General features: G+C 42.8%; 1 protein-coding gene across 3 annotated transcripts in view; it reads right to left on the bottom strand.

The window, feature by feature from the left end:
• Nucleotides 1-1,385: 1,385 nt before the first annotated feature.
• LOC148025172 (diacylglycerol kinase 5-like) overlaps nucleotides 1,386-18,960 on the bottom strand; it is a 154,318-nt gene continuing 136,743 nt past the window's right edge. Inside the window, exons 10-11 of one of the 3 annotated variants that reach the window (XM_087694938.1) lie at nucleotides 6,462-6,578; nucleotides 1,386-2,251 (exon numbers count right to left, since the gene is read on the bottom strand). In XM_087694938.1, the coding sequence (XP_087551064.1) occupies nucleotides 2,072-2,251; nucleotides 6,462-6,578 (297 nt within the window). In that variant the 3' untranslated portion in view covers nucleotides 1,386-2,071. The remainder of the gene's footprint in view (nucleotides 2,252-6,461; nucleotides 6,579-18,960) is intronic. The other 2 variants (XM_087694937.1, XM_087694935.1) reach the window with 2 other exon arrangements.

Here is an 18,960-nt window from a genome sequence, read left to right as displayed (position 1 = left end):
CTTCCACTCTATTTAAGCATTTGCATTGCTAGTCTCCAATCCCTATAGTTTCATTTGTTGCTCTAGAGAAAAGCTCAACCCAAGTCCTTTTTCCAAGATCTAGGTGTTACTTCACAGTGCCATATTCTTTTAATCATTAAGAGCATGAAGGCCATCCCAACTAGTTCATTTGTATTTTCCAAGGAGTGGAAAACAACCTCAACTATATTGTAGTAAAATGATTTTTAAAACAATCACAATGAGGTGATTTTCATTTATTCAATGAGTGAAAAGTATATTTTAACTTGATTATAGTAAATGGATCCTCTAATACCAATACTCTATCAAGTTGATCATAGACTTATCACATTGCAAAGATTTTTTTATGGATACAAAAAAATCAACTATAGACCAAGAGATTGCATAGCACATTTTTTCACATCATGTGTAGTTGTATCCATTATCCATCTTTTTGGACTCTTTTGCGACTTTCCTTTGTTTAAAAGCACGTAAGTTTCTAAAGAATTATTGCAACAAGGATTTTCAAACCAAACAGAATTTTCCTTGCCTTTCTCAATCGTTTACTAAGTTTATGCTTAGCATTTTCGTGACATGTGAGCACACAATAAATTCCTAGAAATATTGATAAACATGCTTAGCCTCTTGCATCATCAATGCTTTTGTACATAAACTCTTAAAAGCATTTTTACACCTATTACAGAGATGATAGCAAGCAATATTCTTGTCCATAAACTTGATCACACCGTTTGAAAGATGTAAAATTACAAAACCATCAACTTGCAGGCAATAAAGGATGCACCAAACATGGGCAATGTCAAGTCCAACTTGCACATGCTGAACTCATAATAGTTGCAAAAGTCGATGCCAATAGAGAATGTGCACCAAACACTAAGTGGGCAGGATAGCTCAACCATCAAACTAGAGCCAATAAGAAGATGCAATAGACATAGACAATGTGAAAACCAAACTAGAGCCAATAAGAAGATGCTACATCTACCTGATGAAAATCCATGCGCGCAATAACACTTTTCATCTATCAACATTCATTATAACACACTTTTTTGTTGTTGTTTTGTTCTCTCTCTCTCTCTCTCTCTCTCTCTCTCACACACACACACACACACACACACACGTGCTCATGCGCACATGCTTTTGTGGGATGCAATATTGTATTGCTGGAAAAGGTGTGGAGCAACTAGCATCAAAGGCATATGTGGAAGATCTCCAAGGGCATCTCAACTAAGACATAAAATCGATGGAGTGCGATTAAAAGCAGATTGTTGCATGCAGGGGTACATTAATAGAATATAATATCATCAAAAGCACTCAGGAATATGTATGGTGGCCAATCTCACGAAGAAAAGTGCCAAGCAAAAACAACATGATTACGGGATCCATAAACAGTTGGCAAATAAACAAAGTAGATGCTGTTTTGAATGATGTTTAGACAACCACATAAAATCTGCTTTCACCCAGGCAAACCTTTGTACACAGACTTGTTACACAGGTATCTGGAGTTACGAGTTGTAGCTGGCTTGTTGTGGACGTCTACCCATGTGATATACATTTGTTAATTATGAAGTACTTCTCCACCTACTTACTGGAACTGTTTACTCTAAATTTAACCTAATGGAGCAGGTCCTAACAACAGGACCCTACTACATGTATCACCATTATTCTGTGTAACAAAAACTTGATATTGGCTAGGATATAATGGCCTCTAGGAACGCCTTTGTGGATACTCTGAATAGACTTCATTTTGCAACTCTGTTCAGAAATTTAAGGCAGTTACACGGTTAATATAGCCTAATGTACCAAGTCCCAACAGGACCCTACTACACTCTGCGGTGTAATACAAACTTAATATTGGCTAGGGTATAATGGTTTCTAGGAACGTCTTTGTGCCTATTCTAAATAGCGTTAATTTCGCAACTCTGCTCAAAATTTTAGGGATTAATTGATAATTACAATCTCTAATACCAGTTATGCTAAAAAAGGCTTGAAATTGACCTTGGTGGCATTACACCTTCCTTCTTAAATGTCCCTAGCAGGTGATTTACATTGGCTAGTTTCATTCTCCATATGTTTCCGCCATAGATTTTTCTGTAGCAAGGACTAAGGCCTGACCTTGATGTGACATTTCTATTAGAGTGGAAGGCCCATCTGTCGGTAAAGGCTGTAACCAGGGTTCTCCATCCATCCTCATGTAAGTATGTTGTACAGAACTCAGCTGAATTCTAACTTTATGTGCCTGAAAAGCATTGAAGCAAGTACGAACTTTAAAGAAATTTGTGGCAGTTCCAAGCACAGCTTACTGCTCTAACAAGAAGCGGAATCTGAATTCAAAAAAACGAAGCAAAAATTGAAATTCAGGGGAGCTAAGCAGTGATTTGGCATAGGGGAATCCATGTGAAAGTTATGTACAGGGCCCACTCAGACAATGAAAAGGATTTGCAAGAAATGCTACTGCAAGCCCGAATAGCTGGACAGAAAAAGTGAGCACTAAATGGCCCCTCTCAAACAGATCACCCTGAACATAAAGGGTTGCTGAGTTCCACTCACGGCTTTTTAGTAGGGGAAACAAACAGGGTGCAGACATCAGAAAGAGAAAACATGGATCACTCCTTTTATGCCGGTAAGTCAGTCTGCAAACTTCTTATACCTAGTTAATGTCTAATTTATTCGGTGGTTTCTCCAATGTTCTTCTTAATGCATCTTATGATGCCTTTCTTGCTCATCTGTGTTGCTGATGCTCAATCTTGTGTTACTTCGCCTTCACTCACAAAATATTATTCAAGATGCTACACTCCTTGACAACCCATTCCGAGTGTTGTAAATCAAACCTGTAGAATCAGCATCAAATGTGCTGATCAACTTAACTAAGCCCTCATAGGCTGTGGTCATTCAGATGATCAGTCACCAATCATAAATGTTATTACATCTTCCTCTCCCCACAAGGAAGAAATGAAGATCATTCAAGCTGAAAGCTGTACGCATCTGCCTACATCAAAAAGCTGCTGAAAGACTTCCTAAATTGACGATTCAATTGTCCTTTCAGTGCCATAAAAAGAGGCTCTAAAGAACCATCCTATCTTTAGCAAGCATTCTGGTTGGTCACAAGGACCTGCAAGACCTCATTCTGTAGGAAGGGGCTAAGCCTGCCTCAAGGACTCATGAAGCTCTCTAGTAAGAGACTCCAGGATATGACCCCACACTTCTTGCACTCTTTGGATGAGGGTTGACCCACTAGTACTTGGGGCACGACTAGATTGCTTAAAGGAGCTGGTCATCACTGGATTCTTGATGGTCTGCCACTTCGGACTGCATTTTACCCTGACATAGTCTTGCTCAAGTTTTCAACTGCTGTACAATTTGGCACAAGTTTGTGCAAGTGCACCTTCTTAAGCTGCAGGTAAGCTTGGATTTGTCAAGCAAGGGTATGCACACGGACAAAAAGACTTGGACCATTTCTACACCACTCACTAGGCTGCAAGGCAATTCAAGCCAACCACAAGCTGATTTCTCTCGTCTTGATAGCCTTAGCATAGGATGTCAAACAAGCAGTAAAAAGAAGTTTAAAATGAGAGGGTGGTGTTGCAATTGAAGGAGATACAAAAGTCAGACTGTTGGCTCCTCCACTTGATTCACAGTTCAAGTCCTTAACCTAATACGAGAGCCTGATCTTTACATTCTATTATTGCAAAAATGATGTATTTGCATGTGCATGTTGCTCCCATCCAATTGTGCTGCCTTCTAGCCACCTTCTGGCTGCATTTCCACCAATAGATTGCTGCAAGGTGTTGGTTTTCATCAGCTTGCTGCTCTGTCCCTTCAGCCTGCATTTTTGCCCTGAAATAGTCTTGCTCAAATCTTCTACCATTTGCACTTTCAATGCCTGCACATGTTGGCGCCAGTTTGTGCAAATCCACCTTCTAGAGCTGTAGGTCAGCTTGAGATTTTCAAGCAAGGGTATAGATAGCCTCGGCATAAGATGTCAAACAAGCAGCGAAATGAGCTTCAAATCACAGGGTCGTGTTGTGATGGAACGAGAGTCAAAAATGAAAGGGTCGGGTCCTCCACTTGATTCACAGTTCAGATCCTTTGCCTAATATTAGACCATCTCTACATGCTATTACTGCAAAAGCCATGTGCTAACTTCTAGCCACCTGCTGCCTGCGTTTACGCCAGTAGATTGCTACAAAGTGCTGGTCTTCATTGGCTGCTTGCTGCTCTGCCACTTCAGCCTGCATTTTGCCCTGAAATAGTCTCGTTCAAGTCTTTTGCCATTTGCAATTTCAACATATGTACATGTTGGTGGAAATGCACCTTCTAGAGCTGTAGGTCAGCTTTGAAATTTTCAAAGCAAGGGCATTGACATGGAGTACGGTATTTGGACCATTTCTACACACTGACAGCTAAGTTGTAAGGCGCTTCAAGACAACTATGAGGTGATTTCTCTTATATTGATAGCCTTGGCATAGGATGTCAAACAAGCAGCAAAAGGGAATTCAAAAATCAGAGGGTTGGTTCTTCCACCTGATTCAAAGTTCAGTACCAGACCCTCATCTTTACATTCTATGACTGCAAGAGCGGTGTATCTGCATGTGCTTGTTAAATTCATCCAGCTGTGCTTCCTTGGAGGCACCTGCTGCCTACATTTCTACTAGCAGATTTCTGCAAGGTCCTGGTCTTCATCAGCTGCTTACTGCTCCGCCAGTTCAGCCTGCATTTTGCTCTTGCCGTTTGCACTTTCAATGCATGTACAGGTTGTTGCAAGTTTGTGAAAATGCACCTTCTAAAAATGTAGGCCAGTCTAGATTTTTCAGGCAAGGGCATTGACATGGAGGAAGGTATCAAGGACTTGGACCGTTTCTACACATATTGACTAGGCTGCAAGGCACTTCAAGCCAACCACAACCTGATTTCTCTTGCATTGATAGCCTTGGCATTGGATAAACTATTCAAAAATCAGAGGCTTGTGTTGCAAGCGAAGGAGATTCAGACATCAGAAGGTTGGTTTGATTCCTCCACTTTATTCACAGTTCAGATCCTTTGCCTAATACAAGACCCTCTTATCTTTACATTCTATGACTGGAAAAGCAGTGCATCTGCATGTTATTCCTTTGTCATGGATAAAAGACCATGCTAATAATCTCCAATATTTGTGAAAATCTCTATCTTGTGGATGATGATTTTGAGAAGTTTATGGAAAAGTAAACTTCCTCTTAAATCAAGACTTTGTCATTTAGGGATGTTTGGCAAGTGTTGCTGGTTTAGCTTGTCAATGTTGCACTGCCCCTATGGAAACAATCCCTCACATTTTCTTGTTTTGCCCTTCAACCAATGGCCGTTTTGCTTCCCACAGATTTGGCAAAAATTTCTGGATGTTTGGGATCTTGATCTTTGTTTTGAGGAGCTCTTTTCACTTCTTTGTTTGGCTCTGATTTTGTGCTCGCTGGACCATTTGTAAATCTAGATAACATGATGCTAAGTCATACTAAGATACTAGATGAGGTGACCGTAGGTAAGTAATTGGAAAATAGACTGGGGAAGGTGATTTTATGTGGGTGAATTGGCCAACGGGCAGTTGGGTGACTCATGGCAATAGACAGAGCTATCACAATGGAGGGGGGGGCGGTAGGGATAAGATTGCAAAAGGTTCTCAATTTCTCATAATGTGCAGGTGTTACACCTACATGTGGGACTTATGAGCACTCTTACGTGACACACACAGATAAAAAGTGGAAAGTGATAATAAAGACTGATCTATGCAATTTGGATTCTGGGTCAACTTGGAGTTAATGGAGAGGAAATGATACTGTATGCCACAAAAAGGTCTTCTGTAGCCAAGCCTAGTCACTTAAAACGAAATGGCCTAAAAGCTAACAGACTACAGTCTGAGCACTGCAAGATAAGCCTATGACCAATGCTGGTAACAGTCTCCTCAATTGACCCCAGTTTGGTAATAAAACAATAATATCCCTGAACAAAGTTTCTTTCCACTAGACATGTTTGAGAAATTCCTTAAAATCATTGAATCCAAGCGTGATATATTTCTCATGTTTTTTGTATTGATACAACTTAAGCCTAACAATAATACTCCCTACAGAATAGTATCACATATTGAGATTTGATTTCCTTTAAGTGTTAATTTCCAACCCCCAAAACTCTTATATCCAAGAACAGCAAACATAAGTTTGAAAATATTCGGAATTTCAATGGGCATAGTACATGAATTTGTAATCTACACACAGAAAAGTAGTATATGGTAGCACATTTCATTCACACAGAATAATTATCCATAGTTTACCGTCTTTTCTTTTTGTTGCATTCTAAAACAGATAGAGGTTGACTTGCATTATAAAACCCTTTTCCTTGAATTTTGGTTCAACAGCTTAAAGATCTTCGTACACAAACCTATGCCTAATATTGATGATGGGAGAAGCTTATCATCCAGTTACCTGTGCAAGACGTGTTCCATGTCCTTTTGGAGAGAGCAATGCAAGGCCATGCCAACCATCTTGAAACCCGACAATCTCTAGAAGCCCATCGTTCACATAAGGTCGAGTCAATCCTCTCTGTTCAAAGAAAAGACATTCCATCAGGTCAATATGTTGCTAGTATTTGGTCCTAATTAAAGGCCAAAAAAGAGTTAATGTTGAATGATTGTCAAGCCAGTAAACATGAGCTTGATTTTGCAAAAAGGCAAAGCTAGGCATTCAAATGAGATTGCTGACACTGCATGTTATAAATAACATGTAAGTTTAAAGCCGTTTAGTAAGCAACATGTTGGTGAACTTATTAGACATTTGCCAAGCAAGATAATTAAACTGCAAATTCAGAAGGAAAAACATTCTCCACAACACTGAATGCCGCGCACTATATGTCAATCCAATAATATATGTGTTTTCATTGGTGCAACCATTGATTGAAGGTTCACTTATCCCTAAAAGTGTAACATACTTGATATCCGCATTAATATTCATGACAGACATTTATCTTTGAGGTTGGCACTTCACAATCTTATGGATTATTGTCCCTTTAACATTGAAAATGAGACTACATATTTACTTTTGAGATTAGCACTTTATAATATTATGAAGCACTGCTCCTTGACATTTCAAATGGGAACAGACATGCTAATTGGGTAAGGAGCCTTACAAGCATTCACTTATGTGATTGTTGAATAACTTGGTGTTTCACACTACAGATCTGCAGCTTGCATACAAAATCAATAAATCCTAAATATCAGTCGTAAAGGTAGTGCATTTTCAGTGTAACCTATGCTGAAATACATAGGTCTACATCTGCTTACTCAGAAAGCTTAGCCTTAATCTGGCAACCCCATCACAAAGGCAGTAGGACAAAGCAGTATCAAAGCAATATAGCTCTAGTTTGCTATAGACAGCAACCATGATGCTGGTGCTCCACAGTTGACCTTCCTCTGCCACAAAATCGCCAATCTCAGCAGAAAAGAGAAAAATTAGACCCGACCTGCCATAGCTAGCAGCCTCAAGCTTTGTATATGAAAATGAGATGAGGAAAAAGACAAATTTCCGTTGAAGCTCAGCTGGATGCAGCAGTTGGAGGAGTGAGAGTGACGGCTGGAGAGAGTTAGAGATGGAGAGTGAAGTACGATTAGATTTGAGTGTACCAACAATGTGTTGGTACACAAAGAATAAAATGTATTTATACTTGGGGCATATTAAGGGTGCATTCACATGTACAACTGAATAGTGGGTGTGTACCACACGGAGGTCAAACGGGCCTTTATCCCAACAACCTCCCACTTGAAGGTCCGAAGTGAACCTCTAACCAACTCCCACTAGTCGTATGCAATGCTCATGTTGAGCTTTGCTTAGACTTTTAGTGAGAACATCTACAGGGTTTTCCTGTGTTTTGATCTTGATCAATGTGATTAGATCATCTTCTAGAATCTGTTTGATAAAGGGTCCATGGGGTATGAAATAGGCCGACACTCAGCCATACGAAACTCCGAAAGAAGCTCAGAGATGACCTGTGCTGCGAGACAAAGATGCCCTGTGCCATCTGATAAATCTCCAATCCAAGAAAGAAGTGAGGAATCCCTAGATCCGTCATGTCAAACTCCTGCCGGAGAAGAGACCAAGTATTATCCACTTCCTGAGTGTTGCTCCTTGTAAGGATAAGATCATCCACATACAAGATCAATAAAACACAAAGGTCACCTGCAACTCGAAGGTAGAGGTTGGGGTCATGATTGGAGTGCTGAAAACCACTCTGTAGAAAGAAGCGGTCAATCCTATGGTACCAAGCACGAGAAGCCTGCTTCAGGCCATAAAGAGCCTTCCGCAATCTGTAGACATGATCCTCCTTCCCCTGCACAAGAAAACGGGGAGATTGGGAGACATAGATCTCCTCCTCAAGGACGCCATTCAGAAAAGCTGACTTGACATCCATCTGGTAAACAGGCCAATGGTGGTGAGCTGCAAGAGCCAAAAGAACTCAGATGGTAGACATCCTAGCTGTAGGAGCAAAGGTCTCAAAGTAAACCAATCTTGCCCACTGTGCAAAACCCTTGGCAACAAGCCAAGCTTTATGCTTGTCCAAGGAACCATCAGCGAGATACTTGGTATTAAAGAACCATTTTACACCTATCACCTTCCACTTCTTGGGACGCGATACAAGCTCCCAAGTCTGATTGCGCTCGATGGAATTGAGCTCTGCCTGCAAAGTCTCTCTCCAAACATCCTGTGCAAGAGCCTCCTCAACAGTAAAAGGCTCCGAATCCTAAAGAATTTGTGACATAAGACCATAGTTCACACAGAATGAACTATCCCACTGGGCCTGTAATCGGGCTGATCTGTGTGGGCCTAGAGGAGCAGGAAAGTGAGTAACACCTGAATCCTGCATGAGCCGACGATACCACAAAGGAATCCTAAGGGACTCCTCTTGCTGCGAGGGAGACTGAGGAGCCTTCGGAACCTGCAAAGCACCTGTCCAGGAAAGAGACTCCCCCTCGCCAAGGGAAGGTAGGTCCTCATTTGAAGAAGGCTCCCTATCGAATGGTTGTGTATCCCTAGAAGACTCTTGAGAGGAGCTGGAAGGGGTGGAAGTGAGACACAGAAAGCCTCATAAGGAGTCATATCCTGCAATGCTGAAGTAGGAGAGCGGTTGTGTATATGCACCGCCGTAACCAACGCCTCACCCCAAAGGGTATGAGAAAGACTTCGATGCTCCAGCATAGATCGGGCCATCTCCACCATGGTCCAATTCGCACGCTCCATGACACCATTCTCCGATGGTGTATTCTGATGGGAATACTCCACCTGAATGCCGTGATCCTTGCAAAACTAAGAAAAGAGGTGAGAAGTGAACTCGCCACCATGATCAGTTCAAATGCCATGAGCTTTGGAAGTAGTTTGTGTCTCCACAAACACCTTCCACTCGCACAAACAAGAGTATGCCTCGCTCTTATACTCCAAAAAGTAAGGCCACACATAACGATTGAAGTCGTCCACAATCAACATCAGATAGTTGGCCTTTCCGAGGGAGGCCATGCCCATAGGTCCGCAAAGGTCGGTTTGAACCAACTCAAGCGGTAAAGAAGCCTGCCTGGAAGCAACCTGTGGGTGAGGCTACCTGTGCTGCTTGCCCCTCAAGCAACTGGGGCATAAAGTGTGAAGAGGAGGGAAATCTGGAAGTCCCTCCACCATCTTCCTCCAGGAAGCTAGCTGAATTGCATCAAGATTGAGATGCCCATAACGAGCATGCCAAAGCAGCCCAAGCTCACGGGAAGCCCTTGCAACTAAGGCTGTGAGCTTGTAAAGCCCACCCTCCTATGTACCGGTCCAAAGAGCATCACCTGTAGAAGCATCCTCCAAGGTAAAAATGACTCCGGTACCTAGCTGAGTAAGACCATGCACAGACAAGAGCTTAAAACCCAAATCAGGTACATAAAGAACTTTGGCGAAAGAAGACCACTTGTCTGAGAACATAGGTAAGGTTCCCACGCCTCGAATAGGAACTATAGAGTTGTCACCAATGGTGACAGTGCCCCCTCTTGAATGAATGTCCTGAAGCCAATCCTTCCTGAAGGTCATGTGAGAAGATGCTCTGTTGTCCATGAGCCAAGGCTTCTCCTGAGTAGAAGAAGCTAGGGATGTATCCTCCTCAACAAAGACATGCACAAAAGCAGAATCTGTCGTGGCAGGGGCCGCCTTCAAGTCCCTCTCCTTACGCTTCAAATGAGGGCAATTTTGCCAACACTTCTCTTTGGGATGCGTGCCCTTCCCACAGTGTGGGCACTTGGGCTTTTTCTCCTTCGCATTCTTCTTGTCCTGCCCCTCCTTGTCCTTAGCCTTCTCCTTCTATTGCTTCTTCTTCTTCCCGCCACCGATACTTGCAATAAAAGCCTTGGTGGAGCCAGAGCTATTGGCACCCACCTCTCTGAGACGCTTATCATGCTCCAAGACAAGCGGGAAAAGCTCCTCCCATAAGAGTTTCTCACGGGTCCTCGAGGTGATGAGGCTGGTATAGAAGACATCAAACCAGGGTGATGGCAGCTAAGTCAAGAGAATCATCGCCATATCCTTGGAAGAGATCACCAGACCTATAGAGGCAAGATCACCTCTCATATCCTCCATCTTCATGATATGCCCCTTTATAGAAGAGGAATCATCAAGACTGAGCATCCGCAATTTCTTCTCCAAAGAGATATTGTGAGCAAACGTCTTATGTTGGTACAAAGACGCAAGCTTCTTCCACACTTCCGTCGTGGTTTTTAACTTGAACATGAATAAGAACTGAGTCATGAAGACTCATAAAGAGAAAAGAACGGGCTCGTGAGTTGAGCCGATCCCATAAGGCTGCACGGTCCAAAGAGGGCCCATGAGAAAGTTCCATCGGGGGACGATCGATGGGTGCTTCATTAGACTTGATCAATAGCAACAACTTCATAATCTTGACTAGATAAGAACCTCAAGCATGCAAGCTAGGCAATCACGTGTTTGTCACAGCAAATCAAGATGCCATAGGTCGAATGTATCAAGGATGCACTCCACCTTGCATGACCAGAGGGAAAAGTTGGAACCATCCAACTTGTCTTCCTTCGGAAAGGAAGGGAGTATGGGTACCTGTATGGAGGGAATCAAGGAAGGCATATGGACATCAGAAGCATTCATCACCGATGGAACCTTCACAATAGATGGAGCCCTCTAAGATGCATGGACTCAAGAAGGATGGATACGAGGAGACTCCTCCTGTCGTTGAAACTCCTAATAATCCCGTCTCCGCTCAGAAGAATGATGAGAAAGAAGCTCATCCTCTGAGTCATCAAAGCTTGAAAACTGGTAAGACATCTTCCGAATTTGCAAACACCACAGAATCTGCAACAAACAGTCATAATGAAGCCCCCCCCCCTATGCCTGTAAGACACAAGAAGTGTTGTCGCCTGCTAGAGGAGGAGGTGGATTATGTTGCTTGGATGCTAGAAAAGACTGCGTTTGATACAAACGCAGGTTGGGAAAGACAATCTCTAGGCTCCAGATGATGACACCTCTGCCTTTAATGATGAGGACGACTGCAAGAAAGCTGCGGTCGATGTAAACGCAAGTAGATGGCTGCAAATAGACTGTTGCCTACTCTGCCAGGGGTGCTGAATACCCAACGCAAACACAAAAGGCTGTGTTTCAGCCTTGGAAGGACTGCTAGAAGCTGGACAAGGCTGCGTTTCAGCCTTGGATGGACCGTCAAAAGCTGGACAAGGTAGATAAAGGCTGCAGTGGATGGCGAACTCCTTGTAAGGAAGGCTCTCCGGGCTCTTAAGTTTGGTGATGATACCATGTGAGAGTGCAGAACGGAAGAAGAAACACGAACACTAAGGGAGAGAGAGAAAGAGAAAGAGAAAGCAGAAAATGAAGGAAGAAAATCTGCACTGACAGTAATGAATGCTGAATACAAAACTGTGGACTGATCAGTCCCTGCACGCAGCCTTTGCAAAGCGTCAGTGAGGGCACCAGATCAGGCTGGAGACAATAGCACCAATGTCGGAGTGGGAACAGAGGAGTGTGTGCTGGAATCTGCAAAAGAAGTGAATGAGACTGACATGGGGGGCAGCTATAAATAGTCCCCCCATCATCAAAAATTGGTCGACCTGCCAGAAAATTGGCCCCGACCGACCTGCCCATAAAATGGGCCGACTGCATACAACATGAGCACCTCAACCAGGAGCTGACCGACTGGCAAAGAAAGAAGACAGGCTAACAGCACCTTCACAACCCTAAGGTCTAATGACTGAGTTTTGTACTTTCACTTACACTTGGGAATAGTATTGAGAGTTGTGCTCTGTCTTCACTCTCACTCAATCTACTATCAACCGTGTACTCTCAGCTCATAGTTGCATTTGTACTACGTACGGACTGGTTCATTCCATACGGTTTGTACCATACCGTAAGGTACATATCCATACCAAAAAATAGACTATTTTTTGCCCATGAAGATTGGACCATACAATATCTTCCAACTTCCAAGCCTTCTGTTTATTATCATAATTTCAAGCCTCTTTCACACTCTCTCTCCCAACTTCCAAGATGAATACACAATTCCAAGTCTCTCTGTCTTTCTCTCCCCCCTTCCCCCAAACTGCTAAGCCTCTCTCTCTCTCTCTCTCTCTCTCTCTCTCTCTCTCTCTCTCTCTATAGAGCCTCTCTATCCATCCACCCTACACTTTGCTTTTATGTATGATGTATGATGTATCCACTCCCATATGTCTACTGTCACGGACATGCCATGATCAAGTGTATGGATTAATTCTTCCTCATGCCATATGAATCCACACCCCATGTGAATGTATCCTTAATAGGACATCCTCAAGCCAACCATACGAGCTCACTCTTGCCATATCATCATAGAACCTTCTAGAAGATATGCCATCTCATCGTTTGCATCATCGACAATGTCATCATGGAACATTCTAGAAGATCTTCAGCGACCCTCCAACACCTATAAAAGGAGGGACTTGCTGTAGAGCTCTTCAGTCTTGCCAATGCTAGTCTTGCGAGCCCAAGGAGATGAGACCTCCTAGTAAGTAACTTGGAGATTCAGTTCTAGTTTTTGTCTAGTCATGGTATCTAGTCTTGTCGTCTTCCATTATATTCATGTTGTCTTGTCACCTTGTAATCTCGTAGTACCAGATCTTCTCTAGTACTGTCTTGTATCTTGTTCATCCCCATTGAGGGAAATCTTGTAATTCTAATATCTTGTATCCATAAACGGAATGCAAATGGATCCACTGACAAATACAAGGCAAGGCTTGTAGCCAAAGGCTATGCACAAAAGAAAGGCATTGCCTATGAGGAGACATTTGCTCCTACTTCCCGCATGACGACCATCAGGTCTATGGTTGCTTTGGCTGCTCATTATGGATGGGCTGTGCATCAGTAAGATATTAAAACTGCATTTTTACATTACAAGCTCCTAGAGCTTGGTATGCAAAGATAGATGCTTTTTTGCTTAGCCAAGGGTTCATAAACAGCTCACCTGAGTCTACCCTTTACGTATGTAAAGAGAGGGGATCCATGCTAATCATTTGTCTTTATGTTGATGATCTCTTGCTTACAGGGACACATGCTGATCAGATTTCAACATTTAAACAAAATTTGCAGCAAACTTGGGATCTTTGCATTATTACTTGGGCATTTATTTCATACATGATGCCAGAGGTATTGGGTTATCACAGTCAAGATACATTGGTAAACTTTTTGAGAAGTTTGGCTTACAGGATTGCAAGCCAGTCTGTACACCAATGGAACTTGGACTAAAGCTGTCATTACATGATGGCAGTGATTTGTTTGATATACACACATATGCTCCAACAGTTGGATGTCTTATTTACTTATGCAACACTAGGCCAGACATACAGTTTGCAATTTCAGCCCTGAGCAGATATATGCATCAGCCACCCATGTCACATTGGCAAGTTGTTAAGCGTGTCTTCCATTACTTGCAGGGTACTGGATCTCTTGGATTGCTTTACGCCAAGGGGGGACCACTGCAGTTACATGCTTACAGTGATTCTGATTGGGCTGGTGATTATGATTCACGTCACTTCACTAGTGGCAATTGTTTCTTTCTTGCCTCGTCTTACATATCTTGGCTTAGCAAGAAACAGTCCACTGTTGCCACATCGTCATGTGAAGCTGAATACAAGGCAGTTTTCACTACCACAGTTGAATGCGTATGGATTAGACACTTGCTAGCTGATCTAGATGTATCTGTTACGGAGACTACTCCTTTGCTCACTGACAGTCAGAGTGCCATTGCTATGGCATGGAACCCAGTGTTTCATGCACGCATGAAACACATTGAGATACATTATCACTTTGTCAGAGAGAGGCTACATGCAGGTGATATCAACCTTGTCTATTGTCCTACCACCAATAATGTGGCAGACATCTTCACCAAAGCTCTTCCTCGTGAAAAGTTTGAAGCATTTCGCCATGCTTTAAATTTGATCTCCTTTGGTGGTGGATGATCCTTGTACTCTTGATCACTCTTCACTCCAAGGTGGGTTGTTGGGTATTTCACTCACGCCTCACTTACGCCTACGCTCACATAGGAGTGTCGGTGATCAGTAGGACACTGGGGCACTTTTTACTCTCGGTAGGAGAGGTTTTTTCCCCCAGACTTATGGTATTATTTTGTATGTACTTATGACATACACTTACGGGCACTTACTGTGTTCGGGTGTGAACACCCCCTACAACCCTAAGGTTTAAGGGTTGTGCCTTGTACTTTCAGCTTACACTCTTTCAATCTATTGCATTGGGTGTCGTGTTTCACTCTCACACTGTCTACTATTTTCTATGCTGAGCTTCGATCTTGTCGACCTCTCTCACATCCTCTAGGAAAGTCGAGATTCCAGGTACTCCAACAACGCCATGACATCCCGGCAGTAGGACACTTTGGAGTTAATAAGACCTTAGAGCTTATTTCAAAAGATTTTTGGTGGCCCTAGATATGGAAATAAATTAAGGAATATATAAAATCATGTCATATCTACAATAGAGCCAAGGTACCTCGTCACAAACCACATGGCTTCCTGCAACGCTTGCTCATTCTAGCGTGACCCTAGTCTTCTCTATCCATGGATTTCATAACAAATATTCCCAAATTAGACAAATATGACTCTATTCTTACTATGGTAGATAGGTTCACAAAGACAACACATTTCATCCCTACCACCAAGACCATCACAAGTGTAGCTATTGCTAGACTCTTAATCAGGATACATTTTCAGATTACATGGACTCCCAAATGACATCATCAACAATCGGGATTCCCAATTCATATCTAGTTTTTGGAAGAGCCTTTGCAACCTCCTTGGGATCCAAGTTAAGTTATCCACAACCAATCATCCACTATGAATGATGGTCAAATAAAACGGGTAAATCAAGTCTTAGAACAATATCTCCACTGCACCATCAACTACCATCAGAATGAATGGTTTGAGCTCTTTCCCTTTGCAAAGTTTGCTTATAATAATAGTATCTACCAAGAAAACTGCTTTCTTTACACGCTATGGCCAGCATCCAAGGATGAATGTACATCTCTCCAATCAAGTAAAGAACCCTGCTACCTAAGATAAAGCTCAACACCTAGTAGATAAATACCAAGAACTCAAGCAACAAATCCAAAAGGCTCAGAATCAATACAAGCACTATGCGGACCAACATTGTCTCCAACATCCAACATACAAAGTCGCTGGTAAAGTATGGTTGATTGGAATATCTTGTTCACTAGAAAGGATATGACATCAATGATCGCACTTGGGAACATGCAAAATATCTTCAAAGAGCAGCTCTCAAAGTTAAAGAATTTCACAAGCGAAATCCAATGAAACTTAGACCAAACCACCAAGCTACACCTTGTGGAACTCGTCGCTAGAGGAGAGGGTGTCACGGACATGCCATGATCAAGTGTACGGATTAATTCTTACTAATGCCATATGAATCCACACCCCATGCGAATGCACCCTTAACAGGACATCCTCGAGCCAACCATGCAAACCCACCCTTGCCATGTCATCATAGAACCTTTTAAAAGAGATGTCATGTTATTGCCTACGTCATTGATGATGTCATCATGGAACATTCTAGAAGATCTTTAGCTTCCCTCCAACACCTATGAAAGGAGCGGCTCGTTATAGAGCTCCTGAGTCTTGCCAATGTCAGTCTTGGGAGCTCAAGGAGTTGAGACCTTCAAGTAACTTGGAGTTCTAGTTTTGGTTCTTGTCTAGTCATGGTATCTAGTTTTGTCTTGTCTTCCATTATACTCTTGTTGCCTTGTCACCTTGTAATCTCATAGTACGAGATCTTGTCTAGTGCTCACTTATATCTTATTCATCCCCGTCGAGGGAGATTTTGTATTTCTAATATCTTGTATCCATACCTACGGTCCCAAGTTGTGGGATCCTTCCTATCCTATGGAGTCCTATTGTCTATACCTACGGTCCCAGGTTGTGGGATTTCCCGTATCTTCTTAAGTTATCATTGCACCTTGTATTCCTACCTGGAATTATCTTGTAATCAAAATTCTTGTAACAAATCTTGCATCTAGTCTAGTCTCTCGAGCATAGTCTAGTGCTCCCATAACATCTACTTGTAGTGCATTGTGCATATTGTGCATCAGGTTTTGCCTTGTTATCCTTATGTATTCATCTTATTAACTTAAGTGACATTGCTATTTTAGCTCTAAACATGTGCTCTATCATGTGTAGTTCAAAATAACCGAGGTAATTTTTTATTTCGTACTAATAGCGTACCGTACCTTATAAAATCTCAAGGTACCAATTGGCACTATATTTTATTTTACTGTACCGTATCGTACCTTTTCTACTTCACAACCTTGTCTTAGCTCAGAGCTTCCATCTTCATTCTCACATTTGGTATTAGAGCTACAAGCTACCACGGTCCATCCCAGCCTCTCGGAGATCTCAATCAGCTCTAGCTTCAGCTCCTAGCCAACGATCAAGCCAGCCACCTTGCTAACCAACAGCCCATCAACTGCCAGCAGCAACACCATCATTGCTGTCCAGTTGCTGCCCGCTTGCATGCCCTGCTATAGCTTCCTCAATCTACAGCTCCCTCCCCTTGGTCCACAGTTGCAAGCACCACCAACAGTGCCTCCCTTCATCTGTCCAGAATCGTCTCCTGCGCATGTGCCACCACCACAAACTGCGCTGTCTGCATGAGTGCCACTGCCCTACAAATGTCATTGCCACCCCCTAGTTAATTTGCGCTGCTAGTGCCACTTGAGCTCTGCTCCGCCAACACTTCTTCCAACTCTGCCGCCAGCACCTCTTCCAACTCCGCTGCCAGCACCTCTTCCAACTCCTCCAGCTGTTGCATAGCTCCACCCAGCCTGAGGCAGCCAACATTAGAGGTAAAATAGATATTTATTCATTTTTTATTCAAAGATTTGAAATACAGCAAGGGGCTTGTGCTCGAGGAGTGCATCTTTGCTTCTAGATGTGCTTTCGGGCATACACATTGCAGAATTTCTTGGGAAGCAGGTCAGAAAATTTGGGGCTTTTGGGTATTGAGCAGACATTGGCACATGTACCGAATATTCAGTCTGAAATAGACTGAAATTGTGCAGTTTGGACAGCAAAAATTTTGGGGCCTTTGCATTCATTTTGCTGCTGAGCACTATTTGCACATTGGACAGTTGCGATCAATTGTGACACAGTTTTGCTAATTACAGCTTGGTGTATGCTGTAATTTCTGGAAATTTGCAAATTTCCAGGTTGTTCCAGCTTGGTTCTTGTTTTCGTGCTCTTTGAAACAGACATTTACCGTGGCCAATCAAGGACACAATGATATATTCACATATGTATCAAGGAGAATATATTGGATGACAATAATTATTCTCTATGGTCCTTCATGATGAAGAATGTGCTATTTGCAAAAAATATTTGGGATTATGTTAGTGGTGAGGAAGTCCATCCTGGAGTTGTGGCTCCAATACCTCCCCCGGGAGGACGTGGTCAAAGGCCCACTCCAGTTCAGCCACTTCCCCAATGATTAGTAGTACAAAAGGCTTGGGACACACGGGATGCTTAAGCATTGTCACTGATTGCATTAGCAGTTCAATGGTCCATAATACTGCATATAAGGTCTGTTGCTTCTTCACAAGAAGCATGGCTCACACTTGAGTAGATGTTTGCTCGAAAAAATGAGATGCATCTCTTTCTTGAAAAAGGAGCCGCATACAATAGTTTTGCACTGTGACATAATCATATGTCCAATGCACGAGAATAACACTATGCCAAAAAAGATAACATTACAAACTGTGTTCATTCCATTGGAACGAATGCATCCTTCACTGCTTGAAGATTTCTTACAAGTTGGAAGTCCTTGGGAGTTACAGTGATGCGCTTCGCATGTACGTTCAGAACAACCCGACAGCTCCACCATATTGCTATACACTGCATTTTTCTATTGGTTGCAACCTCTTACTGCTGGTAGTATCCTCCTCCCACTCGCAACTCAGTTCCAACCCTTCCACTACCCTCCCAACCCTTGAGGCAGACATCACGATTCATGGTTCATGGCTGACCTCTTTCTTCTTTAGCAAGGCACATTGATACCCATGGCTTCTTTACCAACAAATGACCAAACTATACTGGGTGCTCCTATTGTGGCACACTGGACACACACACCAATGCTTGCCGACTTCGATCTTTGCTCCCCACCCCCTCCGGAGTATATGCGTCTCCCACCTAGCGCTTCCTATGCCACCTCTCATTTCTAGGCCACAAAGATCGTTCTACATCGGCTATAGGAGTATTATGCTCAAGGCAATAAGTCGCAACCGACGCACACTAAGTCCTTCTGAGCACACAGAGGCTCTGAGACCTTACAAGGCCATAAGTCCTGCTAGAGACCACCCCACTGTGCGGAGGTTTCCCCCACATACTTC

The sequence above is a fragment of the Lygodium microphyllum genome, chromosome 15, assembly GCF_053477565.2.
Source record: "Lygodium microphyllum isolate KBCC chromosome 15, Lygodium_microphyllum_v1.1.10, whole genome shotgun sequence".
Classification (NCBI taxonomy): domain Eukaryota; kingdom Viridiplantae; phylum Streptophyta; class Polypodiopsida; order Schizaeales; family Lygodiaceae; genus Lygodium; species Lygodium microphyllum.
This window is presented reverse-complemented; position numbering and strand designations above follow the sequence as displayed.